General features: G+C 35.2%; 2 protein-coding genes and 1 long non-coding RNA gene across 4 annotated transcripts; 2 read left to right on the top strand and 1 right to left on the bottom strand.

Moving 5' to 3' along the window:
- Nucleotides 1-4,874: 4,874 nt before the first annotated feature.
- On the top strand, nucleotides 4,875-7,038 carry LOC104216983 (uncharacterized). 2 transcript variants are annotated; one of them, XR_708636.2, is made up of 5 exons: nucleotides 4,875-4,959; nucleotides 5,039-5,167; nucleotides 5,240-5,887; nucleotides 5,966-6,151; nucleotides 6,221-7,038. It is a non-coding gene; the product is annotated as an uncharacterized lncRNA (long non-coding RNA). The 2 variants fall into 2 exon arrangements; XR_708635.2 differs by lacking the exon at nucleotides 4,875-4,959 and having other exon boundaries at nucleotides 4,966-5,167.
- Nucleotides 7,039-8,186: 1,148 nt separating this feature from the next.
- On the top strand, nucleotides 8,187-11,684 carry LOC104216982 (uncharacterized). Its single transcript, XM_009767127.2, has 2 exons — nucleotides 8,187-8,280; nucleotides 10,810-11,684. The coding sequence occupies exon 2, from the start codon at nucleotides 10,833-10,835 to the stop codon at nucleotides 11,391-11,393; it is 561 nt and encodes a 186-aa protein (XP_009765429.1). The 5' UTR covers nucleotides 8,187-8,280; nucleotides 10,810-10,832; the 3' UTR covers nucleotides 11,394-11,684.
- A 7,643-nt stretch (nucleotides 11,685-19,327) lies between these two features.
- Nucleotides 19,328-22,015, bottom strand: LOC104215640 (uncharacterized). The gene is made up of 4 exons (XM_070160504.1): nucleotides 21,909-22,015; nucleotides 20,930-21,480; nucleotides 20,253-20,824; nucleotides 19,328-19,738 (listed from the first exon to the last, which is right to left on the bottom strand). The coding sequence occupies exons 1-4, from the start codon at nucleotides 22,013-22,015 to the stop codon at nucleotides 19,328-19,330; spliced, it is 1,641 nt and encodes a 546-aa protein (XP_070016605.1).
- Between the last annotated feature and the right edge of the window lie 1,605 nt (nucleotides 22,016-23,620).

Below are 23,620 nucleotides of genomic sequence, written 5' to 3'. Positions count from 1 at the left end.
CGTTGGTAACCTCACCTGACCTGGGGATCAATTCAGGGAACCCAGGGATTGCACTTGGTGGTTTCCTACTATTAGACCAGGCGTCCCACATTTCCAATATGCGGAGACGCATCATCTTATTCTCTTCAGCAGCTGCTGATTCTAGCTGCATAATAGCCGATGCCGGGCTATCCTCAGGACCGATGATTGGTAGATTGCTTGCAGAGGCCATTTGTGCCTTTGGATCTTGTGAAGGAGGGGAGACTAGACTACCAACAAAACCAACCACCAAAACCTTGCTAGTTTGCACATCCAATAACCTTATTAGTTTTGAAATATTTAACATATAGGAAATTGCACGTGAGGATGCAATGCACCTAACAGTTAAATGTTTCTACCGTGTGTTTGAATGGTTGCATGTTTCATCCCTGCCGTAACTAGCCTTTTTCACTTTGTACCTCTTTTCTTTTATTTCTTCCTCTCTTTAATCACTCTTGATTTTTTTTATTTTGTCTCGTTTTTGCCGCTCTTTTATTTTTGCACTCTTTTTTTTTTTTGTCACTCACTTTTTTTTCTTCTTTTTTTTATTCACTCTTTTTTTTTTCAATTTATTTTTTCACTCAACTAATTTTATGGCTATGATCGAATCCGATGAGGATTGCCTACGTATCATGACGCCGCATGAATCAGATCTTCCGTAGTTCGGAATGATCGAAAATGGAGTAAATAAACTAAATTTTTTTTGTTGGAATTTTGAAAGAAATGCTTTAAAAGAAGAAAAGAAATATATGTATATTTTTTATTTTGATTTTTTTGTTTTAAACTATTTGCTTTAAAAGTAAAAAGAAAATATTTTTGTTTGAATTTTTATTTGTTTTCTCCTTTTTCTAAAGAAGAGAAGAAAATATTTTTGGATTTTGAATGTTGCCTCTTAATTTTCGAAAGAGGGACTTTTAAGAAAATGTTTGGATTTCTGTGTTTTTATTTATTTACAAAAGCACTTCTAAAGAAAAGCGAAAATATTTTTGGACTTCAATTTTTTCAAAAATATTTTTTGAAAGAAAGACTTTTAAACAAGGAAAAGATTTTTTTTCATTTTTTTTAAATTTTTGAGAAAAATACTTCAAAATAGAGGAAGTCCGTATTTTGGATTTTGATTTTTTTTTCCGTATGAAAGACTTTAGAAAGAAGGAAACTACTTTTTTGAGTTTTTAATTTTTTTTTTTAATTTTCTAAGGAAAGATTTCTAAAGAAGGGACTAAAGAAAAATATTTTTTTTGAAAATTGGGGTCGGAATCGATGAGGTTTGCTTACGTATCTCACATCCGGTGAGAATCAGACCCGCATAGTTCGGTCAGATTGACGGAACATGGGAAACATGACACTTGAAAATTTTGGCTCATTTTGAAATGACCTTTTTTTTCAGAATTTCGGCAGAGTTTCAGAATTTTCTAAATACCTACCTCTCACTCCTATTTTTGATTTTTGATTTTTTTCTCTTTTTTCTCTTTTTTTTTTTTAATTTTATTTTATTTTCTTTCCCTATTCTAAAAGTCGGTCAACATGCAAGCCGAAACAAACAGATGTGCAAGTAGCACGTAAGATGCATCAGGATGGTCTTTCTAATTTGGGTACACCTATCCTAGACGGACCCAACCCCTGTGTTGAGTCCCCAAAGTCAAATGCACGTGATGCAAACAAACGTTCCTACTAGGGATCCGGCGTGAGACTGTGTTACTCTAGGTTTAAAACCCTAGGTGTATTGTTCTAGACCTGGCTTACCCGAGCGGACAGCTCGAGCCGAGGGGCAGCGTACCGGGAATACAGAAGCTTCACCGGCTTTGCAACTTGTCTGAACCTCGTTCTAAAATTGGGATATGACTCTAACAGAAAAGAAGTCACACGAAGTGCACACTTCCTAGATGATTTAGAAGACTCAGGCAGAAGAGGGTTTCGTAACAGTTTTATATACAATTCAAGCAATATCAAAGCGGTAAAAAGCATCATTTAGCATATTAGGTTCAAACACGTAAAAATCATATAATAAATAAAAGCCAACTATAACAGTTATTCCAAGCTCGAATTCTGAACTCTGAACCAGAGATTCTGGGTTCTTGTCCCCAACAGAGTCACCAGAGCTGTCACACCTCCTTTTTATACACCCGAGGGTATATAAAGGAGTTTTTTCCAATTTAAGTGACATTATTCGAAATGAGACTATTTTATTTATCAGAGCCGCCACTTGGAATAATTTATGGTGTCCCAAGTCACTGGTTTATTTTAAATCCCAAATCGAGAAAATTTCGACTTTATTTTAAAAGTCTACGAACCAGAAATTCTAAGTAAGGAATTCTGTTAACCCGAGAGAAGGTGTTAGGCATTCTCGGGTTCCGTGGTTCTAGCACGATCGCTTAAACTATTAATATTGGCCTATTATCTGATTTACTACATGTTTTAAACCTATTGTGCATTTTTTAGCTTTATAACCGCTTTTATTTATTTAAATTTTTTTTTTAGGATTTATGGATTTATTTATTGAACAAGTTAAGATTGTCGTACACTTGTTTTTTTGGAACATTCCGTGAACCAAGCTACATGAAATGTACCCGCGATTCGCGACATGTTTATTTTTTATTAATATTCGAAGTTGTTATGATCGAGTCACATTAAATGCACATCCGAATTTGGGGATTAGGTATCACAACTATGCCACGAGAATCGTACCCATAGCCGTGATGATTTATTAACCGCGCCTAAAGCAAGCTACGGATGTTCAAGGGTGTTTTCTATACTAAGTTAATATTAATGCAAGGCCATAGATTAAGCGATTCGATTGTGAATGGCTCGCCTCGATTTATTTTTGAAGATTTGTACTCAACTACACCAAGTTAATTGCAAGTCTCGTGGCCCGTTAAAGTTAATAATTTCAGATTCTTGCCACAATTTCACAGGTAATAGTCTACATTTGCTTATAGAAGCATGACATTGGATACAATATACGCACGAACACCAAGTACAGATTTCCAAACAGCAACTTCACATTAAGGAAAATGGGAGAAAACGGGTCTTCTACTGCAATGAGGATTTAACATTTTTTTAAATAATAAAATAAGAAACATGTACATAGCAATATTGAAGCTCGCATACCGATTATTACTTGCAAACAAATGAATGCATGAGTAAGAAAAGCCAAAACCAAGAAAAACAGATGAATACATAGGAAAATAATCCCAAAACTAAGAAAAACTTTGTATATTACATGAATTTTAAAACCAACAGAAAGTATTCATATTAGACAAATAAGCTTATCTACATAACTAAAAATTCACAAATAAACGACTCATCAATCAGAGACAGCGCAATTACTATTCGAAATAAACATCAAAGCAAGAGTTTCATCTGTTCAATATCAAAAGTAGAATAACTTAAAGAAGCTCGTAACAAAGGGATAAATACGGAGAAATCGGACCTTTATTGCTGAAATGTTTCAGCAATAACCAAGAGTTTCTTTAAAGTATTGCTATGGTTGGAGGTTAACAAAGCACGGTACAACAGTAGAGCAGCAGCAAATTTTCAACCATAGCAATACTTTAAAACCCAAAAAAAATAGAAACAAACAGCAGCGGCTCGTTCCTGAAATTTCCTCTCTCATTTTAGCAATGGTTTCGGGATTGATTTTGCACTTAGTTTGAAGCTGTCTTGCTGAGTGTTTCAGGTGGTTTTAAGGTGGTTTTTGGACTGTTTTTGGTGCTATATGGTGGCTGATTTGAGCTGTTTTTCGTAGCTAGTTTTTGAGGAAAAATACCCGATGAAGAAGAGCTAAAACATGGCCAGCCTCTATCAAGTTATGGCATTGTTGCTGCGTTTTCTTGCCCTTCCCCATTCCCTCTGTTATTCGCTCATCTCCTCATCCCCGTTTTCCTCGTTCTCCCCTTTTTTCTTTTGTGTGTGTTGTATCTGTTATTTAAGAATGAGTGGGGAGTGGGTGGGGAACATGAGTGGAGAGAGTGGGAATATGAGTGGACAAAGTGAGGGAAATGGGAAGTGAGTCGAGAAAGTGGGAAAGTGGTAAATGAGCAAGAAAAATGAGAATAAATTCAAATATGATCAAAAATTAGCTGCTCACAACATCGAACCGTCATTTGAGATCTATAAATACCACCTCTCTAATTGATTTCAAACTTTGCTTTAAACTTCTCATTTGCTTTGATTAAATCTTCCAACCTTCAAACTTTTATTGCCTTCTTCATATCTCCACCAGTCTTACCCCTACTTTCTACCTCTTTCACTTATATATATATATATATATGGATACGACTTCTAAAACAGTGCGCAAGAGGAAAAAGCCTCTTCTTCGAAGCCAGACGATGACAAGACGCCGATGGAGCCACACGTAGAGGTGTGTGTTCCTAGGACGTGTAAACTGACTTCTGAGTTCAAAGTGGACAGGGCCCCTTCAGTTCCCGGTCGGTGTGAGCCCGTGTGCCGTTACATTTGCTCGATATCTGAAGGTGGTCTTGAGCAAGTGAAAAAGGACTGCAATTGGAGTAACAAAGAGGTGGTGATTCCTTCACCAGAGGAGGATATCACCACTTATGTGAAAGGGTTTTTGAGTGTTTACACTTACCCTTTCACATTGGGGCCAGTGGATCCGGTTATACTCGATTTCTGCCGCCAATGTCGAGTGACCCTGGGGCAAGTCCACCTTTCGTTCTGGCGCATCGTGATCCTGCTCAGATTCTTTTCGAGCAAGGTCGAGGGGATGTCATTCACTATCGACCATCTAATAAGGTTGTACAGCCCTCGGCTCTACAGAGGTGGTTTGATAAAGCTCCAGCGCCGGGCTACGAAAATAGTGTTCTTGAGCATAGATGAAGACAAGGATCGGGGCTAGATGGGTTGGTTCATCCGATTTCGAACCTCTGACTTGATTTCTGCCGAGAAGATGTCATTCCTCGAGGAATGGAATATGAAACATAAGTCTGATTTTCGTTGTTGATGTTTGATTTCTTGTTTGATTGATTTCTCTCCCCGATCTAAGTTCCATTTCGTGGTGCAGCTTCTGCTTGGTTCCCCGGTGCGATCCTGGATCTCGAAGGTTGGGTTCGCCAACTAGCCTCCACCTCTTCATACTCCGAGCGCTGCTGGCGAGATTTGGCCAACAGTCAATGAGAAGCAAAGAACCATGGTGAGTTCCTCTGTCCATATGCCGATGCCTTTCTGTAAGAATATCAATTTTTGACTTAGTCTTCTCGTGTAGGCCTCGGAGAGAATGTAACCATGAAGCCACCTCCGCCAGGTGAAAAGGGGGTTCCACAGCCGCCCAAGGAGAAGAAACCACGAAGGGCCTCGACCCTTGGTACGCCGAAGCTCTTCCCGAAAATCGAAGATTGATACCGTGGCTTTGCCTGCCGATGTGGCTCAAAGACTTCGGGAAGATGACGAGGCAACACAAAGTGATGATGACAGCATTTTGATAGCTCCTGGGGAGGGGAGCACTGCAACTTCTGAGGTTGCCGATCCGACAATGAATGAGTCGGCTCGATCTCATGTTGGGGGAATGTCGGAGGGAGATGCGAGCGGAGTCCCCGAGCCATCGAGCGATAAGGGTGCTCCTCGCTGCGCCAAAAGATCGGCGGATGTTCCCGAAGGGTCTAGCTCCGAGGCCCTTAGAAGAAAGGAGAATGCCCCGAGCGACTTGCTTAAGGAAATAAATATAGACGATTCACCGCCCGGTCTTTCATTTTCTGAGGGGCAATTCCGAGACGCTCGGGCTATGAGAACTCCTGATGCGGAGCTAGCCCATGGAGAGAGTGACATATTTTGAGAGTGCTTCGACGGGGTCGAAGATGATTCCGAGCCAGATGCGTCGCTTGTTTTTAACGAAGCTCAGCGTCTCTTGAAACGGGTGAGTATTTTTCCCTTTTCACTCATGCTTATATTTAGTTCGTATCTTTTCAAGACTAACTCATTTCCTCATGTGCAGGCTTTGGTGCTTCATTGAGAGGCATCTTTCAAATATCGGGCGGAGTTGACCCGATGTAAAGCCGAGCTCAAAAAGCTCGTAAAGGAGAGGGATGACCTGAAACTCCTTCAAAAGGAGGAGGAGATTGCGACCATTCGAGCTGAACTTATGAGAGCTCGTCAAGATCATACTGAGCTTATCAAGAAGGTAACGTAATTTCTTGAAACTTTGTAAAATATTAATTCAGATTTGGCGATGAACCATTCGGTTTCGCAGTTTCAGCAGAAGGGCGAACTGGTGCTGCAGCTTCAAGAAGAGGCCAAGATGAAGGAGGCTGAAACTCTAGGGTGGAGGCAGCACATGGAGCGTCTTGCCTCGGAGAAGGATTTACTTCGAGCCCAGTTAACTTCAGCTGAGCGCCAGCTCTAGGGTGCGAAGGAGGAAAGTCTATCTCGAGCCCTGAGTACCTCGACCGTCAGTTCGACCCTCTCTGCGTACTCTTCCATCAGGGTCCCCGCCTAAGTCCACATTCAGAGCAATATGCAAACCGACACCGACTGGGTTGATGGGTGGTGCTCCTCCGAGGTCAGCTTGTGGCACCTCAATTCCTGGAGCTATAATATTCTCGTTCTCTCCGTGGAGCCCGAGACTGTTGTCATCATGAGTAGCTGTGTTTTGTGAGTTTGACATGATTTACCCCGAAAACAAAATTCTTGACAAGAAACAAGCGTAAAATAGTGTGTTATATCAGAACTAACACTGAACAATCACTATTATTCTTAGCCCCACGGTGGGCGCCAAACTATTTACATTGAAATATGAGTAACAATTAAACTTGTAATGTGGTTATAAGGATACGCGATCTAATTCAATGTCAAATGATAAATAGCTAAATAAATAAAGGAATTAAGAGGTTTAAATGGATCAAACTCGTGTAATTGCAAGTTATCGACCCTGATCTGGATTAGACTCAAGATCAAATGCCAAGAACAGTAAGAGCATCAACATCAGTATGAATAATAAGAACTATAAAGAGTCAAGAACGAATAAAAGAGTGTTTGTATTTCTTAGTAGAAGCGTAAGCAAGAACTCGTGTATGATGATAATTGTATTGATCCCTTTACAAATGAATATAGTTCCTCTTTATATAGTAGAGGTATCCTAAATAAGGTATGACTCTAATTTCGGAAGTAAAATACATGATTAATATCATTAATCATTAATGGTTCTACCGGTTCCGAGATTCTCGCCCGGGTTGATGGCCGATTGCGGATATTACGTGATTCTGTTACTGCAACGTTGATCTAGCCTGATCTCGATTCCTCGGTCTTCACGTTCCTCGAGCCCGAACTTGCTTCAGCACAGGTTCACTCTCGAGGCATACCGTCGAGCTCATGAAATCGGGTCTGCTTGATTTTTACCGTATGCATGCTTATATAAAAAGAAATTAAAATTCTTAAAACATGCGCGACGCGTGTTCTCAACAACAAAACTTTTGATCTGGTGGTATTGAGGAGAAAGTATTCACGTAATAATACCTTCGCCTTGTGTGAATAAACTAAAAATAAAACTTAATTACGTACCTACTCTTTTCGTCATAAAAATTATTTTACTATTTCAATTTATATTTTAAAATATTATATCAATTTTATTTTTTTTGGATTCCCCTCCCCTTTTGATTTCTTTTTAAATCCAGTTTGTTGGAGTTATTGCTCCTTTGGTGACTCTAACCCAAGACTCTGAGGTTGTAAGTGGGGGTGCTGGATACAATATATTGGCAATTTGATACGTTATATCAATTTCAACTTAATTAAAGCATTTGAAGATAGTTTGAGAAGTATTTTATTGTTTTCAACTTTTTAAATAAACTTTTTCCTCGAGAAAAATTTAATTCGAATTCTATCTTTCAAGTAAATAATGTTTTTATCTCACAAAATTATAATATTTTTTTAAAGTGAAATGTATATTTAAATATAGATTTAATTTTTAAATAATTTTTTTTTATTTAACTTAAAAAATTACTCTTATTCAAATCTCACATTTTTTATGTCCAAAGTCCAAACACATACTTTAAATACTTGTCTTTCTTCAAATCAATTCTTGTATCCACGTGTCAAATAATAAAAACCATAATTTCATAGATTTAGATATATTTCCGCTTCACTAGTTGTACTCATGGGTATACACACTCCACAGCGACAAAAGTTTCTATAAATAGTCAGTAAGAATTACATAATGGAAAGCACTATACAGTTGTAGGGCAGCAGCGATTTTCCATTACTCTCTCTCTCTTCTGTTGGCGGTGTTCTCTTTCCAATCTCTTCACCAACAAAAAGGTCAGCTTCTGATCTCTGATTATTACCTCAAAATCTGTTACACGCTTTTTGATTTCTCATATCATTGATTTCTTGAAGAATGAAATGTAACTAGTAGATAAAATAAAACATACTTAGGATTCATACCGACTAGTATTGATCCAAATTATTTATGGGATTGAGGTGTAGTTGATTAGTTTATTGATTGATTTTGTTGTAATTGTGATTTGATGGTCGGCAATCGATATTGATTTGTGAAAGCATGATTTAGGTCAAGTAGCTGCTTGAGCTGGTGTAATGAAATTCTTTAATTAAGTTGGTAATGGGTTTGTGTTTTTGGTTGAGTATTTTGATATGGGTGTGAGAATTTTTCAAGACCCTTTTGAGTTTCGATTCAGAATTTTAATATTTGATCTGTGGTCTTCCCCCATTTTTACCGTTCCTAGTCTATCGGAAACAGTCTCTCTGCCTTTACAGGATAGGGTTAAGTTTGCGTACACATTACCCTCCCCAGACCCCATGTTGGGATTAAGCTGGGTTTGTTGTTGTTGTTACCCTTTTTGATTTATCATCATTAGTACTAAGGATTAAATGTAACATAAATAAAATAAAACAAAGAATTTATAAAGGTGATTGATTGATTGATTGATGGATTTGTTGTAATTGTTGGTTGGCCATTGTAATTGATTTGTACAATCCATGATTTTAGATGAAGTAGCTGCTTGATCTGGTGTAATGAAATTTTTTCAAATAAATTGACCTGCGTTTGTGTTATCGTTGAGTGATCTGATGTGGGTGTGAGAATTTCTAAAGACCCTTTTGATTTTCTGTTCAAGGATTTGATTTTTGATTTGTGTTCTTGATCGATTTTAGACTTTGGAATCAAATGAGTGAATATATTTTTTTTTTCTTGAGAAGGTGCTTGAATTTGCTAATTATTTGTCTTAGTGTCTCGCTCCTTTGTTAAATCGAGCAGCATTTCATGATTTCTGGAAGCATCATTTAGATTAAGTAGCCGCTCTAGCTAGTGTAGTGAAATTCTATAAAAGAGAAATGTCTTGGATTTGCGTTTCTTTGATTGTCTTGTTATGGGTGTGAGAATTTTTAAGACACTTTTTGGTTTGTCGGTTAAATTTGATCTTTGATTTGTTTTCTTGCTCTCCTATTAGCTCTCCCCCATAAGAACCCCATGTGCGAGTTACCCAGCATACGGCTCAAGTGGTGAAGGCCCTTCCGGTCGCGCTTGGTTAGCGCTCAGACGCAGCCAAGCTTACTACTAGCCGATGAATGTTGATGTCAACAACAACAACCCAGTAAAATCAAGTTCGTGAGGTCTGGGGAGGATAGAGTGTACGCAGACCTTACCCATACCTCAAGGGGTAGAGAGGATGTTTCCAATAGACCCCCGGCTCAAGCAGACGAAAAAGACAATATGTTAGTGCCAACAACAACAGAAAGCATAAAAACAATAACAACATCATAAGTACCAGAAAAATTAATTTTTCTTATAGGATGCATTTTCCCAAAAAAAAAAAAAATATTGCTTATAGGATGTGAAGATAACTATAAATGTTTCTTTGGATTTTGTCTTCGCCACTGGCAATGAGATTGGTTTGTGGAATCAAATCATTCATTCCATAACCTGATATTTCTTATGTTTAAAATAAATAGCTGCTTGAGTTGGTGTAAGGAAGTATTTTGAAAAATTGGCCTGCAGTTGAGTGTCTTAATATAGCGTATAAATATTTTTGAAAACCTTTTTTGGTATCTCTCTCTCACACACACACACCAAAAAAAAACATTTATCTTTTCTATCACTGACTATCAAATTGAATAAACCAAGTTGTTTATTATATACACTCAAATGTATACTTTTGTGATTGTATAAGACAGTAATTGTCATCTGTTGAGAAATATTTCTTGCTAGAAGCCTGAAAACGGGATCGATGAGTCTAACACTCACCTGAAAAGGAAATTGGAATTCATTCACAGCATTATATTGCGTTTAATGCTTTTCTAACTTAGGATGTTATCACAATACTCTAGTGATTGTAAAGATAAAGGGGCTTATGTACCTAATTCTTTGGTCCTCCACAAACTCTCTAATGGTCGGAAAGGCACATTGCCTTTTCAATGGGTATATTTTTGTGTTCTTAAAGACAAATAAGTGGATATTGATTCTTGTGCGAGTGAGAGTGGAAACGAGGGAAGGGGAAGAAGGGGGTTTGAGAACGTAACCAAATGAACATGCAAATGTTGGAGAATGTTATGCCAATAATATTGGGTTGAGAATTAGTTGACAGATACTTCATTCTAAGTTGATTTGAGGTGTGTCTGTAATTCAATATAATGCTGAGCTTGTGAAATGGAACATTTGAGGACTTTCTTTTTTGGTAATTAATTCGAGTACTTTTTTTTGAAGTGTGTTGGTAGAATGGTGTTTCAAACAAATTTTGAACCCAAAAATACCTATATTCATTTGTTGCTAACTCGTATCGTCAATAGACATTTGTCTGCATGATTTGCTTGCTTACTGTTTCTATTGTTCAGGTTTAGAAAACCAAAAGTAAGAGATGGTCAGAGCATATTCACAAGAGCACACATATAAGCACCCATGGGAACGTGTAACTTCTGCATCCTGGCGCAAGTTTGCTGATCCGGAAAACAAGCGCACTCTATCACACATCCTCGAGGTTGACACATTGAACCACAGGCTTGATCCCAGTTCAGGGAAGCTTTATACTACTCGTGCCATAACTATCCATGCACCAGGACCATGGTTTGTTCGTAAAATCATTGGTCAGGACATCTGCCACTGTGTAGAATCAACTGTTGTCGATGGCCAATCTCGGTCAATGCAACTCTCCACTCGAAACATTAGTCTCGAGAAGTACATAGAAGTGGAAGAGAAAATCAGGTATGACCCTCATCCAGATAATCCAAATTTATGGACAGTCTGCAAGCAGGAAACGAGTATTAGGATTAAGCCGTTTTCAGCTCTGGCTTCAATGGCAGAGAAAATAGAGCAGAAGTGTGTGGACAAGTTTCAAGCAAACAGTGCTAAGGGAAGAGAAGTGATGGAACGGATGTGCAAGTACCTTGAAGCTGAATCCACCAGAGGCATTACGGCATGATTTAGAATCCAAATTTACGTTAGGCTTCTTGAGCGCTAGTATTCAACCCCTCCTTTAAAGGTGCGAGGTGAGTTCTTAATGATCACTGTTGGAGATGAATATCATAGCATGTAAAAGAGGACACCAATCATGGATTGTTCCTTCTCTACTTTTTGTAAGCTGTAGTAGATGCAATAACAAAGTTATCCATAGCATTTCATTGTGACAATGTTAACTGGAAAATACTGCAGTTTGAATGTGTAGACATTCTGTGCTTCATCTTAAATGGTTTAACCAATGATCTTATATTTATATCTTGGGGTGTATATAGGTCGGATTGGTTCGGATTTTGTAATTACCAAACCAAACCAATTGTGTCGGGTTATTAAATTTAAAGACCAAACCAATAAAACTCGGGTTTTTCAATCTTGGATTTTCGGGTTATTCAGGTTTTTTCTGGTAAAATCTTCGTTACACAAAACATATAACTTGTGCTTAAAATATTTCTTTAATCCTAGTAACATACAACTATGTAAGGTATTTTTCAAGAAAATAATATGAAATATGAGATGTATCATGGCATTATCCTAAAATATAAAATATTCAACAATAAAATTATGTAATATAAATATTGCTAATTAAAAAGTCATAATAAAAATAAATATAATCTAAAAGTACTAAGTCATGCTAAAATAAGTAGACTAATAAGGGAGTATTGATTACATGACTAAACGCTAAAGAAAAAATAAAAATAGGTTATGCATTTTTATTTGAATTATTGCAAAATAAAAAATAGATATTCAATACATTGTCGTTCGTAGTATTGAATTGAATATCTTTTGATAGCGTTAGTATTGTTTTGATTTTGGTTTGGGCTTATGTTAGCATTATTTAAGTTAGGAAATTTTACTTCCTATAGAATAGGTTAACCCCCTATTTATTTAAAATAAATACCATTTAAATAAATTACCTCCTATAGATATGTTATATGATTTATAGCAATATTTCTAATTTTGGGTATCTCCTACACTTGAGGCATTTTTCACGCTATATTTTATTTCCCTCTCTCCATTCTCATATTTTCTCTCTCATAAACACTTGTTTTCCATACAACTTCTCAATACAAGTTCACCCTCTCTCTCTAAATTGATACAATATATTTTTCATTCCAAACCCCTCTGTAATCGCACTAAAAATCAAAATTCTCCTAACCCACAACGCTGCTTCCTCCTTTCCCAATCTCGGGTAAACCCTAATTCGATATTTATTGTACTGATTTGTTTCTATAAGTAGTACGGTAAGCAATTTTATTTTTTTGATTTTTGCCATTTTTGTTTATTCTCAACATCTCTACTTACCAAATTGTATCTAATCAACAGTACCCAAGTCGTATTCTCACAATGTCTGAGAGTATAACCCGCAAGTTGATTACTAGAGGTGTACCCACTAAAATTCTCAATTTCGTTGGTCCCTCTTTCTCATTGCAAATCACTCAAGGGAAATTGGATGCAGGTTTAGCCAAAAATATGGCTTTGGAGAAAAGAACAAAAGCTCGACATGAAAATTTCAAAGAAACCCAAGTCGAGAAATCAATGAAGGAGACAAGAATGGAGAAAACGAAAAAGAGGAAAATCCATATCTCTGAAGCTTCATCTGTCAAGGGGAAAGAGGTTGAAGCAAGTAAAATCTCAGATAAAGTTGAAGAAAAGGTAATTTTCTGACGTATTCTTCTTTATTGTTAATGTATTCAGTTGTATTTATACGTATGTATATGTATTCTGATGTATTATTATAGTTGTATTTTTAAAGATTTTCAAGGTTCCCATCACTGTATTTTATTCTACTTTCAATGTATTTATTTTATTGTTTGCAAATGTTTAATTTTCCAGTATGTATTTAGTTGTATTCATATGTATTCATGTTAATGATATTTTATGTCATGTGTGTTGTATGCAGTTGTTTTTATATGTATTTAGACTTGTCAGTGTATTTAGTTAGATTCGTATGTATTCATGTCAGATTTACTGTTAAATATGTTGTGTATTCAGTTATATTTATACTTCTAAGTGTTTGAAGTTGTATTCAATTATTCATATGTATTCATGTCAAATTTACTGTGAAATATGCATTGTATTAAATTGTATTTATATGTATTTATTCTTGTTAAATGCAGGGAATTAAGTTTTTTGTGAAACACCAGCCAATATTTGCACTGCATATCAGTGTATATACTAACACTAACATAGTCTCCGAGCTAAAAGAGAACCTTACTCCAGAGCAGTACAAACAGCTGGGTAATACTTGCTTTGGAAATTTTCTTCAAATGAAGCGTTGTGAAGTCCAACATCAACTCTTCAGATGCTTCATGGCTCTCCAGTTAGAAGGAACTCCTAAAAATATATTTGCAATACACGTCAATGGTACTTCATTACATTTCACATTAAGGGAGTTTGCGCTTGTGACTGGCCTCAAATGTGTTGGTAATGATGTTGATTTTGAGTTTAGTGAAAAAGTTCCTAATCGGCTTATTGAGACTTACTTTGGAGGTGCTAATCTTGTCAAGAAGAAACATTTGATGAAATGATTTGCTGACAAGAACTGGGGTCCCAACAATTATGGGGATGCCTTGAAGATATCTTTGTTGTATTTCATACACACCTTCATTTTTTCATTTGAGAAGAAAAATACAACCATACCAAGGCTACATTTTGACTTGGTAGAGAGTGGGCGTTATTCTGAATATCATTGGAGTTTAAAAGCATTTGAAACACTGACAAAATCGATTACCAAGAAGATGGATGCTCACAAGAAGTATTACAGGATAGCTGGGATGCCCCTAGCTATACAAGTGTGGTTTTATGGGTGTTGTTCAGATGTTGATCCCAAAATTGCACTCCGGGTTGATGACGTGGTCCCCAGAATACTCAATTGGAGAACCACCGGAAATCAGCCAAACTTTGCTTATCTGATGAACGGCATGTTCAATGACAACGGAAACATGGTAATATACAATTTGTATCATGGTTAGTTTAGATTTTATTAATAATTAATTCTGCATACATTTGCATACAGAAGTATACAATTGCATACAAATACATTTTTGATGCTTTAATACCTGCTGTAGTTTCTGATGTAGTTTCTGCTATAATATTTGTTGTCATATTCTCACATGTATGCTGCATACAATTACATACAAATGCATACAGATTTTGCTTACATTTGCATACAGGAGACTGCATACATTTGCAGGGGATGCACACAGCAGTATACAGTTGCATACAGTTGCATAAATATGCTGCATACACTTGTATACAAATGCATACAGAAACTGCATACATTTAAATATAGTTACCGCAAACATTTGCATTCATATACATACAACAATATACAGCTGTTGTAGCCTTCATTATTAATTCTTCATATAATTGCATATTATTTCCCAATCATTAGTGTTGCTTTAATTTCAATAGAAATTTCAGTTTGATTCCAGATCTGCATGTGTATGTTTGTAGTAAGACTTTGATTGTATTTCGTTTTTCAGATTGTTTACAAGGACATCCATCCAAGCGATATAGAGCTTGCCGTTATTCAGATTCCTCCTGTAGGCACTGATGTTGAGAACAAACCTACTCTTGCTCATTCAGACAAGTCGGGAGAGGATTCGGACGACTTTTCTCCTACACCCAATCTTCAATGTAAGAAGAAACATATTGCAAGTATTGGTCTATCTTCATCACTGCCCCATAAAAAGCGCAAGGAACCCGAAAGGCATCCTAATGAAATAGAGTATCAATCCAAGATTCCTCTTGTTTGTGTATCCGAATTTGGACAAAATGTTTTGCATGACAATAAGCTGCCAAATTCCAAAAATGACGAAGTATCTTCTTTGAGGAAAGACCTAAATTCATTCAAAGAATACGTGAGTATTTAACCACATATTAAACATTACAGTTTAGTGCTTAACATTCATATATATTTGGCGCAATCTTCTAATTATTTCTGTCTTGTTAAGGTTGTGGGAGAGTTCAAGTCTCTGAGAGCATTTATCAATGATAACTTCAAGATGCTTTCTGACCATCTTCAACAAAATCAGCAAAATAAAAGTTTACACTAGAGAAAGGAACCCATAGGAAGACGTGATGATGGTATTGACACAGATGTCGGAGATAATGTTGAGGTTTAACATTTTTAACATCTTTAGCATTTGTTTATATCTCCAGTTTTCTGTTATAATTAAATAATTGTATTTTAAAAGTTTTATGTATTCGACAAGCATTTAACTGCCTCATTAAAATGATAAATGTATTTAACCAACTCATGTATTTAAATGTATTCATATGTTTGTTAACCTTAATATGTAATTGGAATTAACTGCTGTATTTAAATATATTCAGCCGTATTTTAATATATTCTGATTTGTTAATCTTGAATATATGTGTTGTATTTCACTAAGATTTCCATTACCAAAATATATTTTCTTACTGTAATTATATGTATTTAACTGTATTCTTAGACCAAGTTACTACACTAACAATAATACATACAACTAATAGAAACCAGTGCTTAATGCTCAATGTGTGGAGTCAAGAGGTGAGGGGAATACTACATCAGAGGTGCAGTGCAACATACCATCTACAGGTCAAGAGGGTGTATCTACAGAATTCTATGTATCTCAATTTGAGCTGGACAGCAAGTTTCTTTCCAGTCAAATTCCAGAAACTAGAATTGTGATACACAACAGTGCAAAAAAGCTGAATCAACCCCAGTACCATCTCATAGGAATCGACGACCAAGTAAATGGTATTCTTCGCCTTATGAGTCTAACTTCGACTCCGCAGGTTAGTTTTCTTATAAACTAAAGATCTATTTCCTCATGGTTTTTAAATTTAAAAGTTCTACTCACGAATTCAATGAACAACAGGTACCTCAGTAAAGTTGACCCCTATTTTTGGAAAAATACACCCCTTTTAGGATGATTCAATAGCAGGGCCACATCCTACATTAATCATTCAGGAATATGACAAATGGGTTCGTGATGGTCTTTTCGCTAGACATGATCAGAGGTTAGTTTTCCCCCGGTATGTGTATTAAGTTTTTATATTTTAAAAAATGTATATAATGTTTTTTTATATCATACTTGTAGAAGTAATTTGGAAGACCATTACAAGAAGAACAAGTCAACACTTCATATACCATTGGATTTTGGAGTTGATCAAGTTAATTCAAAAAATTGGTTTTACCTTCTATCGTTTGACGGGAAGCTATGGGATGACAACGTAAGTTTTTCCCCTAACTGACTAATTTTCTTTGAATAACAACATGCATTTGATTGTATTCTGTATTTCAAACACTCTATATGATGAAATGTATGATGAATGCAATGGCATCATTATTCAGCTATAGTCAGTGTTATTAAACTGTTTTAATCAGCTGTAGTCAGTTGTATTTTTCTTGCTCTCAGCTGTATTAAGTTGTTCTCAACTGTATTATTCATATGTATTTCTCTGTATTCAACTGTATCATTTAGCTGTATTCAGTTGTATTTTTTTTTGCTTTCAGCTGTATTCAGTTGTTCTCAACTATATTATTCATATGTATTTCTCTGTATTCAGTTGTATTCAACTATAGTCAGTTGTATTCAACTGTTTTAATCAGCTGTAGTCAGTTGTATTCAGCTATTTTATTCAGTTGTATTCAACTGTATTATTCAGCTAAATTCAGTTGTACTCAACTGTATTATTCATATGTATTTCTCTATATTCAGCTATATTCTTTAATAGTTTGATTAATTGGACTCACACCGTGTAATTAAATTTGTGTATAGCATATTGACGTCATATTCTACTATCTGAGAAAGAAGGGAAAGTACAATCAAAAAAGCAACTTCAAGTATACAATTGTTGATTGTATATTCAAGACAAGAATCGCTGAAATCTTCGACAGGTATACTGATACAGATAGTAATGCTAATGTAGCCAAAGAAGAGGATGTGGTATTTGAGTACATAAGGGGCTACAGATTGCTAGCAAATGTACCTTGGCATACTGTGGATAATGTCTTGATACCAGTCAACTTGAAGGACAAATTACACTGGGTATTGGCTGTTGTCTCATTCAAGGAGAGATATATCAAAGTGTATGACTCGTATCATGATGCATATATAGCTTCTGAGATTGATAAGCTAGCTAAGCGTGTACCTCTGTATCTATCAATTAGTGGCTTTTACAGAGATAGTCAAGGCATAGATTGGTTTACTTACTCAGCATACACTGACAAGTCACATAATGATCCCTTTGAAGTTTTTTTCATATCAGATCTGCCTCAACAGAAAGCTGGAAGCATGTAAATATTCAATCATCATTCTTGTATGTTATATACAAATCTAATTGTATGAATTATTTTTAATTTTTTCAATCAATTATTTTTTAGGGATTGTGGGGTGCATGTTGCGGCATACGCAGAGTTTCTAAGCACTATTGGTGAGATTCCACAAATAACATTTGATTCCAATCTACTCTGTCAAAGATATGGTGCTCTCCTCTGGGACTATGCTATGCGGAAGATAGACGCTGATGCCATAAGCGAGAATGAAGCACCCTCAAAGATTGTTAGGCAAATCACGGAGTCAGATTCAAAGATGCAGATAGTGTTAGAGTAGCTTTAGGTTAATGTAGTTTTAGAATGTAGTTTGAAGAAGAATATTGTTTTGAGTAGTTTTTTGGTGAAGATGGTATTTAGTTATAAAAACTTATCACTTTATCAACAGTGTTCGTGTATGACAATTGCAACTTTTCAATCGTTGTTTCACTGGTTTGTTCATAAGTATTCGTGCTTATTTTTCAGTTTAAATTCATATGTATCTTACAGGATTCAAGTATGTATTATTCAGTAACTTGCTTGAATAGGTTTTAGGTATTGAACATGTTAATATCAAAGTCAGAAACTTTATGTATTCTGATGGTAGGTTATATTAAAGAATTCAGATGTATTTTTCTGGATTCAGGTGTATTCAGTTGTATTCAACTGTATTATTAAGATGTATTCAGTTGTATTCAGCAGCATTCATTTATATGTATATTTCAAGTTCAGTTAATACATACTCCCTCCGTTTCAATTTATGTGAACCCATTTGACTGGGCACGGAGTTTAAGAAAAGAGAGAAGACTTTTGATCTTATGGTGTAAAATGAAGCACATATATTTTGTGTGACTATAAATCATTCTGTAAAGGTAAATTGTTCCAAATAAGGAAAGGAGTCATTCTTTTTGGCACGGACTAAAAAGGAAATATGTTCACATAAATTGAAACGGAGGGAGCATTAAAGAATACAAATTTAGATGTATTAAACAGTTTATACGTATTCAACTGTAGTCAGTTGTATTCAACTGTTTTATTCAGTAGTAGTTAGTTGTATTCAACTATATTATTCAGTTGTATTCAATTGTATTTTTTTGTATTCAGCTATATTCAGTTATACTCAACTGTATTAATCATATGTATTTCTCTGTATTCAACTATATTTCTTTGTATTAAGCTATATTCTTTAATATGTATCTTTCAAATTCAGTTAATATTTGTTAAAGAATATAAATTCAGATGTATTAAACATGTTATTGTTGAGTTAGAGAATATAAATTCAGACTTATTGAAATTATTATATTACAACTGAGTATATAGATGTATTCCGGTGAATTCTGACTAGTTATGTATATAACTCAGGCACTGTCTATAATAAACTGTCAAAGTATATGTAGATAAGGTTATATTCGATTGTATCCAACACATTAAGGTAACTATATGTATTCAGAATCTATTCACGAAAGTCATTTCTGAAATTATTACTTGACAATGAGAATTTATTACTTGACAATGTCATCATAAGTATTGACAAATCGTTGAAACACCAATACATGTCAGAGTGTTAACTATTTATTACGTGGAGCATTTCTACACGTTCACTTGTTATGTCCTCCCTGCCCACATATGCTACATGAATGTTGACTTTTTGGCTGCAGCAATTCACTTAAAGGTTTATCGCGCTTCTTCTTTGGCTTTCCAAGAGGTTTTTTCCATTTGGGTGGTAGTACAACCTCCTCTGCAACATGTGCTGGTATATTCCAGTCATATCTGTTTGGTAGCGGGTACACATGCACATCGTATGTCATTACAACAGTATTTGATTTGTAATAGTTAGAGCAATATTCTTCTGGCATTAGAAACTTGCTCTTCAATACAGCCCAAGCATGTGGGCATGACAATTCATCAACTTGGAACCTCCCACAAACACATTTTCTCTCTAACATGCAGACTGTGTAATTCCTCCCTCCATCGTTAACCGTATGTAAGTATTCAGTTGATGGTACCACCTACATTTAAAAATAGAAATATAAGTTTTGAGCACATATAACTAAATTATCATATGTATAATGTTGAATTACTCAGTTACATACAACTGAAATATTTGCATACAGATGAATACATATTATATTTAGACCAGCAGACTATTAACTGTAATTAGTGCAGAACTTATCAAAAGTCTGTTGTACTTTAGGCAGCAGGAGGCTAAAAAAACATTAGAAGGATACGTCATGACAATACATATTAAAATTATATATAATACAGATTTGTTAGTTGTATTCTGATGTATTCGAATAGTTTTTGCAGCATGTTTTTAGTTATATTCAGTTGTATTCATATCAGATCTTCGAAAAAATATGTCTTTTATGTGTTTGAATTTAGTTGTATTCATATGTATTCATGGTAGTTGTATTTTAAAAAATGATTGTATTCAGTTGTATTCATGCCATTAATTCAGAAAACAATTAAGCTATATACTACAATGACATTAAAATATAACTTACAGTCATACGCGGACATTGCCTCATTCAAAGTATGCATCTCCTGGTATTTTTCTCCAAGCGTCGTGTATGTCTGTGTAGCTTCTTTGCGGTTACTACAATTCCAACGTCCAAACATCTTCCTAACTTCTTTGAGAAAGTTGTATATTGGCAATTCCCTTGCTGAAACTAATGCGACATTGATTGACTCAGCAATATTTGACGTCATTGTCCGTCCCCTGTTAACAGGTGCATACAACCTAGCCCACTTTTCGTATCCAGCTAACTCTAAGTATTCTTTCACCCTAATATCTACCTTCTCCACCTTCTCCATTAGACTGTCAAATTCAGCTTGTGTGTATGCTTTTGCCATCGAGAAGTATATCTCGCTCAACTTGGCATGACTCCTTTTGAATTTCTTATATACGTTGTTCCATAGATGCCATATACAAGCAAATTGTGGTACATTTGGATACACTCTCGATACAGATTTAATGATACTCTCATTTCTATCTGAAACGATGCACATGTTTTCCCTGTCACCGTATGCTATCTTGAATTGCTCAAAGAACCACGTCCAAGCAGCATCGTTCTCTGAATCAATAACACAATATGCTAGTGGCAATATATGACTTGTAAATACAATTGAATACATATTTTTAGAACATGTATTTCAACATTTAAAATATTAACAAATTGTATTATAATTCAGATACTCACCTGCACCATCCAGCGTGCTTGCCGAAACAAATGTCCCGGTGTAGTAAGATTTTAGGTGACTTCCATCCACAACAACAATGGGTCTACAATGATCAAACCCCTTTATAAAAGCATACAAAGATATATACACGTACATGAATTCACTTTTTGGCGATTTTACCATTATGATGTGGGAACCTAGATATGTCATATCCATTGTATAGAAGTATCCTCGTAATTTTTTGTATGAATCAGCCGGTTCACCTCTCAAAAAATTCATTGACTTTTCTTTAGCCCTCCACGCCAACATGTAGCTAATGTCTACACCTAAATCTGATTTCACATCATCAATAATATCCTTTGGGGTGTATTTCCTCTTATAATTTGTAAGCTTAGGCCTTATCATACCACATATAAGGCTGTTTCTTGACTGCCGCTGCTCATACACCTTGTCCTTCAGCGGATATGTATGGTTATCAATGAATTCTCTCACTTTGAATAGTTCTGATTTGTTAATGCTTGAAGCCTTAAACCTCCATTCACAATCTTCTGAAATACATGATAATGCATAACTGCAAAGTATTAATCATTGTACATATGATTAGCATAAGTGTTTACAAAAAAATTCACTCATATACACACGAATACAATCTGATTATTTTACATACTGACATCTATATATATAAATCTTTATACTACTGAATTCTATTATAGTTATATGCATTAAATACAATGAATACAACTGAATACTATTTTGGGTATATGCATACACTTAAAACCACAATAGACAAAATAAGAAAATAATTAGAGCCACTGTAATGTAATTATACCAGTAAAATACATATGAATACATGTATTCAAGGACCATAAACAAACATATGTTAACTACATCTATGATAATCAAGAGGAAATCCAAGATACACATAAATACAACAACGTTAAACTTACAGCTCGAATCAATAATAGAAAATACAAAAAAAAAACTTAAATACATGCAAACCTGACAGCATTAGACCTATCAACCCGGAATTCAAACCTTTGAGCTATAGCATAATTCTCCATCACCTCTTTCAATGTAGCCTTATCCTTATACACTTGTCCAGCCATAACCTCCCTTTAATTAGTTTGTGAAATTATCAAATCCTTGTGGAGTTCGAACACTCCAATCACTTCTCCTGAATTGACAAAATCTAGAGTCAGTGTATTATCTGTATCGGAATCGTACCTTTGAACTGCTTCGTCTATTTGCACAATGTCACCTTGATTTAAACTACCTCCGAATACAAGTTATTTTTCAATAGTTGTTATGCACAAAGGATACATACCAAATTCTCTGTTCTCTTTTTTCAATTCTACATACACTCTGTAACCATATCATTGTGTATTTCCATTGGCGTGCAATTTTCTTCTACTTTGTATTGAATTTTAATGGACTTTGAGCTCAAATCTATACCCAGTTGATTAGAAATTGAAGCAACCAGATCATTAAAGGAGGCATACTCCTTTATCAGTATTTCCTCAATTGAAAAATCGATGTAATTGCCCTCATCGTTCCGAATAACGCAACAACACTGTTAAACTTGTCATATGTATAAAAGGAACTATACCGTATTTTGTATATAATTTGTATCAATCTAATTTTCCGTTGTTGAATTGATATCTGCGAACAGAGAAAAAGGAGAAGTGAATGGAAGAACTTCGAACAGATGTTGCTCTGGTTTTCGCTGTTTTTTTTAGCTTGAATCGTGTATGGCAGAATACAGATTAATGGGTACTAGTTTTTGTTCGTTAAGTTAAGTTAGGAGAATATCATGTGATTTGATTTCCTTCCCATTTTAACTAGTTTAACCTTCCAGATTTTGCGCAGATACGTTACTGTATTCACGTTAATGCCGCGTGAATACAGTTAAATACATATCAACCTTACCTGGAATTCCCTTTTTAACACCTATTTTTTCTATTGTATTAATGAATACAATAGCTTAAATACATAAAATACATTATATAAAAACATAAAAGGTATCTATAACACGTAATATAACAAAATGTATCTATAAATGGCTAATTAGACCTAAAAGATGGTGTTTTATGAAAAATTCTCTTTAAGTTACTAATATTAATGGTTATAAAACTTATTGGAACATTCAAAAGTTCTAAGTCTAACCTTGAAATAATATCTTAAAAGATAAAATTATGAAAAAGTTTAAGAAATATTTATAAATTACATCACAATAAGTATATTTATTTATTAAATATATCTAAAATTTCTATATATGTGATGTTGGGTTGGGTTGGTTTCGGTTTGACTTTCTTTAGTTAAAACCAAACCAAACCAATTATGGTCGGGTTTTTTTCCAACACCAAATCAAATCAAACCAAACCATAGTCGGGTTTTTTTTTTCTCAATTTAACTTAGATTATCGGATTTGTGCGGTTTGTCGGTTTCCTTTGTACACTCCTATTTATATCTGCGTATCTGGTTCACTTTTGAAGTAAACTTAATAGAATTTATGCTCTATTAGAGCTTGTATTTAAGTGCATTTTTATCCAAATAGTACTGTCATTTTAGTTCTAACTGGTAACAACACAAATTTAATACTTCATTACAGTCGCGCAGCCTGGTGCTCGAAGCGTCCTGCATTCACGCAGGGTCTGGGAAGAGCCGCACCTCAAGGGGTGTGATGTAGGCGCCTACCCTATGCAAACATCAGT

The sequence above is a fragment of the Nicotiana sylvestris genome, chromosome 10 (genome assembly GCF_000393655.2).
Source record: "Nicotiana sylvestris chromosome 10, ASM39365v2, whole genome shotgun sequence".
Classification (NCBI taxonomy): Eukaryota; Viridiplantae; Streptophyta; class Magnoliopsida; order Solanales; family Solanaceae; genus Nicotiana; species Nicotiana sylvestris.
This window is presented reverse-complemented; position numbering and strand designations above follow the sequence as displayed.

Excerpts from the sequence above, each read along its gene's own strand:
- LOC104215640 (XM_070160504.1), bottom strand. The coding sequence starts at position 22,015 with ATGGCTGGACAAGTGTATAAGGATAAGGCTACATTGAAAGAGGTGATG. Across the intron at positions 20,825-20,929 it reads AAGCACGCTGGATGGTGCAG|CATATTGTGTTATTGATTCA; the intron begins GTGAGTATCTGA and ends TATTGCCACTAG. Across the intron at positions 19,739-20,252 it reads AGATGCATACTTTGAATGAG|GTGGTACCATCAACTGAATA; the intron begins GCAATGTCCGCG and ends TTTTAAATGTAG.
- LOC104216982 (XM_009767127.2), top strand. The coding sequence starts at position 10,833 with ATGGTCAGAGCATATTCACAAGAGCACACATATAAGCACCCATGGGAA.